The sequence below is a fragment of the Orcinus orca genome, chromosome 3, assembly GCF_937001465.1.
Source record: "Orcinus orca chromosome 3, mOrcOrc1.1, whole genome shotgun sequence".
NCBI lineage: Eukaryota > Metazoa > Chordata > Mammalia > Artiodactyla > Delphinidae > Orcinus > Orcinus orca.
In genome coordinates, this window is record NC_064561.1 from 112,945,849 (window position 1) to 112,958,238 (window position 12,390).

Here is a 12,390-nt window from a genome sequence, read left to right on the forward strand (position 1 = left end):
ATTTATAGCATGGAGAAGAAGGAATTTCCCCTCCTGCAAATTGTCATGCATTGTGGCTATAGAGCCAATTGGGCTCAAGTCACCCACAGAATGCAGCTTCCCAACCACCATGCCCAGCACCCTGCTAGGAGGGAAGAGACTACAGATGCCCTAAGCCCTTGGATGACTAGAAAAGACTTAGGGTAGCTTTAGCTAAAAGATTTCTATTCCTCATATAATAATAACATAATTTTCTATGTGTGCTATATTGTGAAAAAAGATTAAGACTAATGACATAGAGTATACCAGGTACACGAAGTCTCAACACATATATTCCTCAGCCCTTCCCTCAAGAAAGCAATGAAATAAACAATTTTGCTCTTGAACAATCCCAGGTGACAGTTAAATGCTTAATGTCATCTCATAAAAGCACTGAAACAACAGATATGCCATAAATGTAATTTATTTACCTGTTGAATTAAAGAGGATTATATAAAAGAACTCATCTGTTTCTGGGATATCATCTTCATTAATGAATACAGATATGTTCTGCTCTCTACTTCCAACCGCAAAAACAAGCATTTCTCCTTTTTCAATGGGAACAAAGTCCCCCTCTCTGGCGGTAGCATTCCCATCCATGGTAGCATATTGGACGGTGCAGGCAACATCAACAGATCCATTTCTGAGAACTATAAAGTCAGCAGTCTCACCTTCCCGAACCCTCACTACACGAGGTTCTGAAATATTCATAAAGATAAGAAGAAACGTGTGAGCTTTTCTGATTCCATCTCCATATTTTCAGATCACATATGTTTCTCCCTGCCCCCCACAAGAAATGAACTCCACTGTGTCTTTACTTAAAGACTCAGCTCTGATCCCAACGCCTACATGAGGTCTCCTCTGATTACTTCTAGTCAATGGCCTTCCTCTTGCCTTGACTCCTATGGAATCCATTGTCTTCAACACCCAATTTGTCAGTAAATTACATACTGTCTGGAATCCTCTGACTACTGTTTCATACACTTTATTTTCAAATTTAGACCATAAGTTCCTTGAGAATAGGCCCAGATATCTTAGGTTTTATTTTTGCCACTTCTTCTACAGGGTTAGTAGAAGACTGAACACAGGACTAACTCATTAAGTACATGTTAACTGAAGGTTAAAATATAAATCAATAATACTCAAGAGGTTTAAGAGTCCTACAGTTGTAAATTGAACATCTTGCAAAAATGATTTAAGAAAGAATTAGATACCAATAGATTAGATACCAAATAAAACTAAAAGATATCTCAGGTGGAAAAGACACTTCTAAAGAAAGCATTAAAGTGGCAAAAATGGGGAGACCTTAATTTATACGTTAACTTATATGTCCCTTAAGTAATAGTAATTACAGTAAGTAACCATTCATCAAGTACAATACGCAGACCCTGAACTGGCTACACTGTGTACTGGAAGAGGTTATGTGGAAGAGTGTTCATTTTTGCACAATGGAAAGAAAATACCTTGGAATTTAAAAGTGGGAGGAGAACAAAGCTAATAAAATAGTAGTTATTTTATTTTCTTTTTCCTTCAGAAGATCCTTAAAAGTATTTGTTAAAATGTCAAAGAGTTTGAATAATGATCATCCAAACAAATTATGAAATCCTATTTAAACAAGCAACAATTGTGCTTTATTGAAAATGTTCACTTAAAACAATTATTGAAAAAAAGTTTTTTTATACTGTTCAAGAAAGATGTGAACTCACTCAAATAAGAAAGCAATACCACCTGCAAAATAAATGGGGTCATCATTTCTTCTAATCCTCAGAGTTGCAGTAGTTTTATTTCCTATTTTAGCTCCTCCAGTGGCATTAAGTAGGATAATGGTAAATTCCTCCATTTCCTCTGGAATCTTTTGGAAAATGTTACACATGCTTTTAGTCAGGTGATTCGTATAAATAATTCCACTACATATTCCTAAATTATTTTTATCTTTTTTAAAAAAGAGCGTTATTAATAACGGTACTAATGTTTGTTTCTACTTCTGAGGCAGAACCACTCTAAATTATTCAAGTATGCCTCAGAACCCCCCAAAATTTTAATGTACATTCATCCAAACAGTCACTTTATTTTGACTCACTATAAAATTTAATGGAAATAGAGATATTATGCCTTACGTTAAGTTAAAAACAGAAATACTACATAGCTTAAGTTATTTCTATAAGAAAATAGGATATATATAGTTTTTAAGGAAAAACAATGGAACAGAAAAATAACTTTGTGACACACTTAGAACAGAATTCATAATCATAACAAAAGCTCAGCTAGCTCTCAAAGGCCCCTTACAAACCTTACTTAAGTTTCACCGAAGTACATCACAAAGACCTCATTCTCCTGTCCTAACAAGATGAGACTCCCCACATCTCTGAGCCTATATGGCTCCCCAGATGGACACTGTTTCTCTTTCTCATCCATGTAAGCCAGTTTTCTCCAGACCCTAAAATGGAACACTGTTGGAACTTTGTCTCTCAAGGCACAAGTGTGAAGGAAAGGAGACAGGTTTCCATACCTATTCGAAGCACAGTGTCCCTCAGAAAGGTCCACCCCATTGTTACTAACTTCTTTCTCTGCATTATCCTGAATCCACCATCCATCTGGTCCAATGTCCTGATTCTGAGAGTGCATCATAGGATACCTGGTAGATGGTGCCCTCATCCTCAAAGGGCCTAAGTACAAACCAAGTGCTTAACCTCTCTCACAAGTATGAATCCCTGATATTTGGCACCTACGCAGTGTCACCAGCGACTACCAGTTCTAAGAGTTAAAAATGCCTTCAGGGAAACCAAAAATAATATTTCTATTTTGGCTTATAGTCAAACATTATCACACATGAGTTCTTTACAGGGGTCCCCAACCCCCGGGCCGCGGCAGCCTGTTAGGAACTGGGCCACACAGCAGGAGGTGAGCGGCAGGTGAGCAAGTGAAGCTTCATCGGCCGCTCCCCATCGCTCACATTACCGTCTGAACCATCCCCCGCCCCCTGCCCACCCCCACCCCCATCAGGGGAAAAATTGTCTTCCACAAAACCGGTCCCTGGTGCCAAAAAGGTTGGGGACTGCTGCTTTATCACATACTCTCATGACAGAGTAAATTACCAGATGTTTAATTATTTTAAAAAATAATTATTAAACAAAAAAAAGAGTTATTTGTGTAACATTTACCTCATCTGGAAGGGAGTAAATGGTGATATTTTTTGAAAATTCCTGATCTCCAAAGAAAATAGTCCCTTGGACAGGAAATACATCTTGCGTAAAGTCTGGACTAACCACCCATGATACATTAACATCACCAAAGTTGCCTCGATTTCTTATTACACCATAAACAGCTGTGAAATACAAATGGGTATAACATATATGAGCATATATTAAACAATTTTAAAATGATGAGTGAAGAAATTGTTCAAATAAAAGTAAAAATAAGCCCTCTTTTTAATAAAAACCAATTATTTCCTTAGCCCAGCCTCAAGGTATATATATAAATTAACCTAGTCTTCCCTCTGTAGGTATACAATTGATAAAATAAATGGACTTGATCTTTTCTATCACAGTTTGCAATTTTAAAAGTCATTCAGCAAAAGGAGCAGAATGGTGACTAATTAGGTACACCTATCACAAAGTCCGATAAGGATATTTGTTAAGGGCAGCTAGAGGAAGCTGCATACTCAAAAGTGATTTTCTTACCCAGACAGACACAGCTCTAAAAATAACCTATCAATACATCTCATTTTGTGCCACTGCAATAGTTCCCTAGCAGTAACTCTTAAAGCTTTTCCTATTTGACTCAACTCATTCTTTTGAGTGTTTGAGTTCTACCACATATGGTTAATTGAAATCAAAATATAACTGAAGTCATCATCACAATACTATGTAAGAAATAAAACTAGCAATCTTAAATATGATTTTTTAAAACACCAATTTCTGTACTACATGTAATTTCTCAGCAGTTGGACAACTAAAAATAACTATTTACTAAAGAAATAAACTAAGCACATGACTAATTTCTTCTTTAGTAAACAGTAATAGAATATAAAAAGTAGAATAAATTACCACTATAGGTATCGTCTCCTTTACTTTCATTTATCGTAACAATTAGATCATCAGAAACAAATTCTATAATCCCATGAGGATCATCATTTTTTAGAATCGTTATGTTGACAACTGTAGCGCTTCCCAACTTGCTTTTCCGTTCACCATGGCTGCTGAGGACCACCCAATAATGTTCATCCAACTAAAATGAACATGTTAAATTAGGAAAAATATAAAGTTGAAATTTTCAGAGGAAATTAAAATATATATATTCAAGAATCAGCTTTTCACAAACATGCCACTCACTGAAAAAACAAAGCTGATTTTTTTTAATTTTTAACATCCTTCCATCAATTAAGAGAGACATCAGATATAAGTATACATTATTCAAAAAGGGAAAAGATAAACCATGATACTATATTAAAATTGTAAGAAGACTTAACCTTATCACTGATGATCTAGTCATTTAAAATAATAAGAGTAAATAAAATAAAATTAATGTAAAAGCTACATATGCAATGGTATGTAAACATAATGGAACAATATCTGATTCCCTTAATATACAACTAAAATTTATTTCCTTTAAAAGAGTGATTTTACAGAAAAATTTCTTCAGTTCAAAACTGTATCACTGAAAGTTCAGTCAATACAGATTACATAAAATAAGGTTTAACATATATAAACCTAAAAGGAGATGAAAACTGATTACACACTGAACGTTTCAGATGTTTGCTACTGCTTTATGTACAACAAACATGGACAATTCAAATTGGAATAAGTCTTACTTTGTTTCTTAAGCTTGTTTTTTTTTTATTTTCCAAACATAAGCACTTCTCAATCCTTTCTTGCCCACTTCCTTTCCTGTATCTCCTTGCCAGTGTTCAAAATATTTATATTCATAATATACAAGATACTATCAACTTTCCACAAAAGCACACGGAAAAAATAAAATCCCATACCTCTGGTATTCCATCCAATCTTGATAGCAAGGTGATTACGATCTCCCTTTCCCCAGGTTTAAATTCCAGTACCCCTGTGTTCCCATAAAATTCATTGCTATCTCTTGGCTCTATTCGGTAGTGTAGAAACTGCTTAACAAGAGCTCCCCTGGAACGGATGATGTGGAGCTCTACAGATTCTCCTTCCTTAAAAAAATCCACAAAATTCAAAAAGATACATGCACCCCAATGTTCACAGCATTATTTATAATTGCCAAGATATGAAAGCAACCTAAGTGTTCATCAACAGGTGAATGGATAAAGATGTGGTATGTGTGTGTGTATATATATATATATATATATATATATATATACATATATACACATATACACACACACATATATATATACACACATATACACACACACACACACACACACACACAATGGAATACTACTCAGCCATTAAAAAGAACGAAATTTTGCCATTTGAAGCAACATGGATGACTTGGAGGGCATTATGCTGAATGAAATAAGTCAGACAGAGAAAGACAAACACTGTATGTTATCACTTATATGTGGAATCTAAAAAGTACAACAAACTAGTGAATATAACAAAAAAATAAGCAGATTCAGATACAGGAACAAACTAATGGTTACCAGTGGGTGGGGGGGCAACAGAGAGGTTGGGGAGAGGAGGTACAAACTATTGGGTGTAAGACAGGCTCAAGGATATATAGTACAGCATGGGGAATACAGCCAATATTTTGTACTAACTGTAAATGGAAAGTAACCTTTCAAAACTGTATTTAAGAAAAACAAAAGAATCACACACCCTGAATTTTGGACTGAATAGGTTTGGCATCACAACTTTAAGCAGTCTGTCTAAGGCTCAGCTAGAAATGCCAATGTGTCTCTTTTTCACGTTTGTAAAATGTGAAATAGAGCACAGCCCTCTTTAACTCATTGTGAAGAGTAAGGGCTGTGACTACAAAGTGCTTAGAACAGGGAAGAGAATATAGAAGGCCCTCATTATATGCTATCTATATGATTATAACAATAATAGTGATGATAACTGTGTTCTTGTCAGTAAAGTACCATATATAGGACAGGAAAAAAAAGTCCACAAAAGCTTAAATCTTTTGAGATTGTTCTTTTGAAGCTGTGAGTACAGAATAGATTGAAGTTTCTTTCATACTTACTTGTATAATATAGGGTCCTCTGGAAGCAGGAGAAAATTCAAAAATTCCCCCAGGATCATCATTTTCCAAAATAATTAGGTCACGGCTTGTATATCCAGATTTCAGCACTTGGTTTTCCACATTGACCCTGGGGAAGTCAGAGGGGAAAAAGTTTTACAGGCTTTCTAAGTCTTACAGACTACCTATAGTCTTACTTCTGAATTTTGAAGTCTTATTTAAAATATTTACAACACTTCAGATAATGAATATGAAGGTTATTAGGAGGTAAAATTTAAGTTGAATTTAAGTATATTAAAATCACTTCAGATCAAAACAGTTTTACTGATAACATTTATGGGAGAACTTCTATTTCTGAATTCATTGGTTCTTTCATATTTGACTGAAACCAAACACTGCATGTGTACCTTAAAAATACATTAATCAAAGGTTTAAATATATTTTATAAAGTAGTATCAAATTCACAAATTTGTTTCCAGTTTTAGCAAAAGTTAATTTGTAACATGTAGTTTAAAAATAATTTAAATAAAATTGTTTTAACTTTACATACACATGAATTTCTTTAAAAAAAAACTCATTACGTAAGATTATACTAACTGAATACAAGTTGGTTAACTGCTTGGACTAAAGCAAGACACACCAAAAATAAAATTGTGATTAGATTTTAGAGATACTTTGTGACCTTTAATATGATTCTATTCACCTTGATTTTAACCTCACGCATTTTCTTTTGTTTTATTACAAAAGAAAATGCGTGACATACATGAAAAAAATGGAATAGAATAGATCTGAGATACGTGACATGCTATAGCAATTCCTATACAAATCTCAGAAGAACATATTAAAACAAGATGTTTTTTATTTCTGGTTTTTATGTTCAGCCTATAATTAGAATGATCAAAGGGACTAGGACTGTAACGCTCTGAGGGTTTAAAAGCCAGCATACTCTTTGAGAATTCTCAATCCTGCAAGCTGCTCTAAACCTTTCCAAATGTCACTTTCTATTGAATCAAAAAGTACTGCTGATCAGACCTCAAAATTACAATGCAGTCACAATTAATATATAAAAAGGACAGCACACTTCCTGTGTAATAGAGAATCTGAATTAACATCTTTCCCCAGCTTTTGGAAATCCGACAGCCAATACCTAGCATACTAGTAGCCACAGAAGATATAATCCAAATAATAAGATAGTTATCCTTTTTGGATTATTAATGCAGTCATATGATTTTCATTGCAAATTTGTCCATATTTCATTTACATTGATATTTTAATCAATTAAAATTTCCTATGTCTATATAAGCTAAGAGACAAAAAAAACACGATCAGAATGTGAAATATAAAAATCCATTCTGAGCATTAAACAAATGAATTTATTTTTAATATGCTACCCTTTTGGAAAAAGGCAAAATTTTGAAAAGTTCTTTATACGACAACTGAGAGAATGTAGGCAAGAAATTGCTTAGATGCACTCAAAAACCAATGGAAGAGATGAGTGCCCTGCTTCTGAATTCTTTGTTAAACCACAAGATTCATAAAAGATGTTAAATAAGAATCTCACAAGCAAAGGACACTAATTGTTCTCTTGGTTATATGTACACTATAAGGAAAGTTAAAATTTTTAAGTTCTTCAAAACATGAAATTACATAAATTCTCAAAAATTTTATCAGATATCTTAAATGCATTCATAATTTAAAACTCTTAATACAAAAAAAAAAACTCTTCATATAAGCTTATCATTAGAAGATGAAAGGACACACAAAGCATGCACAGGCAGGTGGACAAGCAAACTCTCTCAAGACTGGTGGTCATGCAGAACAGCAGCCTTGTCCAAAACACTGACTTGCAAAGCAAAATGTTGAATCACCAAAAACAAGACATTCTTTAGCACACTTACCCAAAATACACGACAAACCTTTCGGTTTCTACCCTGTCAACACAGAAAGAAAGGGAGGCGTGGTGGGGGGGGTAAGACAGAGACACTATTTGCCAAAATCTCACCAATACTGTTAGAAATGTGAATGGCAGGGTAAAAATAAAGCTAAAGAAAGCTCTCTTTTTTCCCTCCCCCTGCACAAGCTAGTCATATTCACTTTAAGGGAACTCTGCACACTGGGTTCTTTGCTATTCACAAATGCTAGCAAAAGGTTCGGCAGTTCCCACTTAGGCAAGATGACCCCATGACCAGCCAGCACGTCAAGACCCATTGAAGACATTCCTTTCCAGGCCTGCTCCAAGGCGCTGGAGGCTGCCAAGCACTGTGCACGCTCACAAAACCACGGCAGCTGAGCAAATTTCATTCAGCCCGACTTTTAATTACTTAGTAGCTTTAATTAGGTTTCAAAAAAATAAAATCCCACATCCTCAGATCTAACGCCAGTTATTCTTTGAAAATATAAAAACTCTATCTGCAGAGAAAAACATATCTTTCATCATTTGCACAGGAATATACTCAAGAAGCCAAAAGATATCGCTGTATCTTTTAATTATGACAAATATTACTTAAATATAACTTCATATCAGGAAATCTAAACACTTTGCCAAATTCCCAATGTGCTGTATTTTTAAACAGCCTTGAGAAACATGTCAGAATGTAGAGTCCTAGTGCTTCATTTTTCAAGTCAAATAACACTATAAATAAGGAGTTGTATACTACATATATTACAATTTTTTCTGAAATAAATTGGCATAATAATATTGTTTCTGATTTGGTGAGAACTAAACAACAAAATATTTTTAATTAGTATGGTATTAGAAGCATCATAAATCACTCAGTACCAGGGTAACTTTTATCTCTATTTAATTAAAATATAGAGAATTTTCATTTGAATTTGACATTAAAAGAAAATCGTAAATGGTATCACAATAAAGTGTTAATTATTTTTTGTTGCAATATTTTATTGTAACTTACTGTAATCACAGTAGCATTCATTCATTCTTTCATTTTAGTTTTGTTAAAAATTTGCAAAATTGAGACGGAGATTTTGATAAAATACGAGATTGTCACATTTATTTAATTAAATGTCTTAGAACACTGAATTGTAATTTGTTCATGCACAACTGAGATAATACAAGTATGCACTAGTTACTAATTGCATTAAAACATTTTAGTATAAATTTGAACTAATTTCTTCTACTTGAAAAGAGAGGAACCATTAATTTCTGAAATTCTCTGCCCCATGGTTTATACTTTCTTGTGTACTGCCTTAACCCAGAGGAGAGAGAAAATACTTTAAAATTATATTTAGTTAATTTCGAAGATTTACATGATAAGGTTGAAAATGACTATTTTGAAAGAATATGAAGAATAGTCACTTATGAACTTGCAGAGGTATAATTTAAATCATTCTTTAGACATTTAGTTCAGAGCAGAAACTTGCAGCTTAGCTAACAAAGTTCCTATAGATTGCTACCTCTTTGGTTTATAATTGCTGTTCATTTTTCTTTAGTTTGTTTTTAAGACTGTCCACTGATTTAATAAGTACTCAAATCTAACTTAAGGAAAAAAAGCACACAAGTGAAAAACTAATAATTTTCAGTTTACATTTCACCAATTTTTTCATCATATGAAATATCTTTCCTTAAGATTTAATGGAAAATATATATTAAAACCATAAGTCATTTAGACTGTGCATGTGTGTTTGTGTGTGTGTGTGTGTTTGTATTTGGTTTTTGCTTTTTTTGGTTTGTTTGCCTATTTTGTTTTGTTTTAATTTTTATGTTAAGAAAAAGGAAGAAAACACAATGTGGTACTGAAAGCACACAAAATGAACAGCAGACATTCAACAGATTTGTTCCCTATATTCTGAATTTTTCTTCCACATAAAAATAAAAACAACTACTCATAAGGTTTATAAAATGTGTTTACACAATACACCAACATAGAAAAACCTACAACAGACTGAGAGTAAAATTTGGAGAGGACCAGGGGTTACATAAAATAATTATTACTACTTCAGTCCTCATTAAAACAGTATAAAATAACAGGTATTGATTCATCTATGAATTTTATTGTTTCTAAAATAAAAATTTTGCAAAGCCCTCAAGTCACATATTAACCTTCTCTAATATGTATCAACTTTAATATAGAGACCTGTAGTAGATAAGCTTGGTTTCAATTTTTTTAATTAACATCAATTAAGCACAGTAGTTTTTTATTTTTGGAATTTTCTGAATCGCTGAAAAAAATTTCTCTTTGAGAGATTGTGATATTTTCTTGATATAAATTACTTACTGAGAAATGTTAACTAAATCCTTATTATTACTTAAAAATACCCCTTAAATTTGTATTATTTTTTATTCTCTGGAAAATTAGTATTATTTAATGTTAAATTCCATGTAAAAAAGAGAATTTCATTATATGAAGATTAACACTTTCTTTTTACTCACTGAAACAAGCTCTAATCCTCTTCCCTGATGAAAATGAAGCCAGCAGAGATGTATGCCTAACCTAACATTTTGGGTTTGCTGCTGCCTATTTTTTGAACATAGCAACATATTAGCTATGATTAAGAGGTATCTAATACCTTCCATAAATTCTCTATGTAATGTTTCTTCATGATAAATAGCAGGGTAAGAGTTCACTATGTTGTAACAGTCTAACAAAAAGCCATCAACAAACATCAGAAAAGTCAGAAGAAGGTCAGCACGACGTTATCTAGTTAGTTTTTTCTTTTTACTTTATGTGGAGAAAAGAATTAAAACAAGAAACAAAATTATTTCAGAGAACGTGAACATATAAATGTCACTAAACATTACCTAAATGGGTTATTACCTGTCTAGAGAAAGTGTTACCGTCTCATTCATTTCCGGTATGTCATCAGCTTTGACAGTAATGTTGATTGTTGTGTCACTTTGCCCAGATAAAAACACAACAGAGCCATTAAAGGGTCCTATATCATCCAGGGTCACTGCTTTTGAATTAAAGCCAGAGGGCTTCAAACTCCAATAGACAGTAGCCTGGCCATCAGTTCCATCCCGATGTAAGGGAATGCATACCTTATAAAAAGAAAACAGAACAAGTTCTTCTGAAATACATGCTCACAAATTACATAAGCTTTTCAGTTAGTGCATACACTTGTTATATGAATATGTTTAGGTATTGTGCATAGAGAAGTGAACAATTAAAATGATATTAAAAGCACAACTGAACAAGCTTTCTTTAAGTATGATGATAATTTCAGATTTGACTATTTTATATTAGTTTTTGCTAATCAAACTTCTCTATTAAATTTCCCCCACCCAAAAACCCGCCTAACCTGGGATTTGTCTTAACAAAAAGACTTCATTTTAAAAGCCAAAGAACCATGAAAAACACAGAACAATGGCTAAAGAATAAATTTCCATCAGAGGTTCTCTGAAAAAAAGAATTAATTTAATATCACAGTACAAAGTGAAAAATAAGCTTTTGTGACTAAATCTGGGAAGTACACAGTTATGTCAAATGCATCCTAACGTGATAAGGGGCAAAATAAGAAAATAATAATACAAATAAGAAATGTTTCTAACCAACACAACAAATGCAGCAGAAACAAAATCAGATGATCAAATCATGGCTCTGGGTTACCCTGGGCAAGTTACTTAACCTCTCTGACCTCAATTTCCACATGTGAAATGAAGCTAGTGGTTCCCTATTTTGCAAGTTCCTGGTGAAGATTAAAGTGTCTCTCCATAGCATGAGCTAAATAAATGTAAACTATTATAATAATTCTGAAACAAACTGTATTTGGTAGTTTTATTTAAGTGCAGCACACTTTAAATATGTATAAGAAAAGGATCACTGAAGATCATAATGAAGTTTTTTTCAAACAAAGAATGTAAACAAATATTTAATAGTATATAATGCTATTCTTTTTAAGTGGCTAAAAAAGGTATCCTCTGCTCTTTGCCCTTGAACATAGGCCATCTTGAAAAACATGGAAGATATTTCCTCACTAACCATTCTTCTAATTTGGCTAGCAACGGTCAAGCCTGTAGACTAGCAAGCAAAGTAAGATTCTTAGAAAAGACAAAAAAAAGTAAGAAAGGACTGGGCCCTTAAATCACCCCAAGAGGGTGGGCGTGGCCAGGCTGTAGATGGGGACAAAGAGAACAAAGGGAAATTCTCACTCTTTCTGCTGTTTCCCAGGATGGGAAGAATGCAGGTTTCACAGAGCCCAAAACTTTCCCTAGAAACTAATTTCCCTCTAGGGAAAAATATGAAATGGTAA

At 33.4% G+C, this 12,390-nt stretch overlaps 1 protein-coding gene across 1 annotated transcript in view; it reads right to left on the minus strand.

Annotated features, from left to right (window-relative positions):
- The window catches only part of ADGRV1 (adhesion G protein-coupled receptor V1), a 524,493-nt gene that overhangs the window by 492,471 nt on the left and 19,632 nt on the right, over positions 1-12,390 (minus strand). The window contains exons 10-16 of the mRNA XM_004263660.2: positions 10,956-11,179; positions 6,184-6,310; positions 5,003-5,188; positions 4,065-4,245; positions 3,180-3,343; positions 1,747-1,870; positions 450-716 (exon numbers count right to left, since the gene is read on the minus strand). Of these exons, the coding sequence (XP_004263708.1) occupies positions 450-716; positions 1,747-1,870; positions 3,180-3,343; positions 4,065-4,245; positions 5,003-5,188; positions 6,184-6,310; positions 10,956-11,179 (1,273 nt within the window). The remainder of the gene's footprint in view (positions 1-449; positions 717-1,746; positions 1,871-3,179; positions 3,344-4,064; positions 4,246-5,002; positions 5,189-6,183; positions 6,311-10,955; positions 11,180-12,390) is intronic.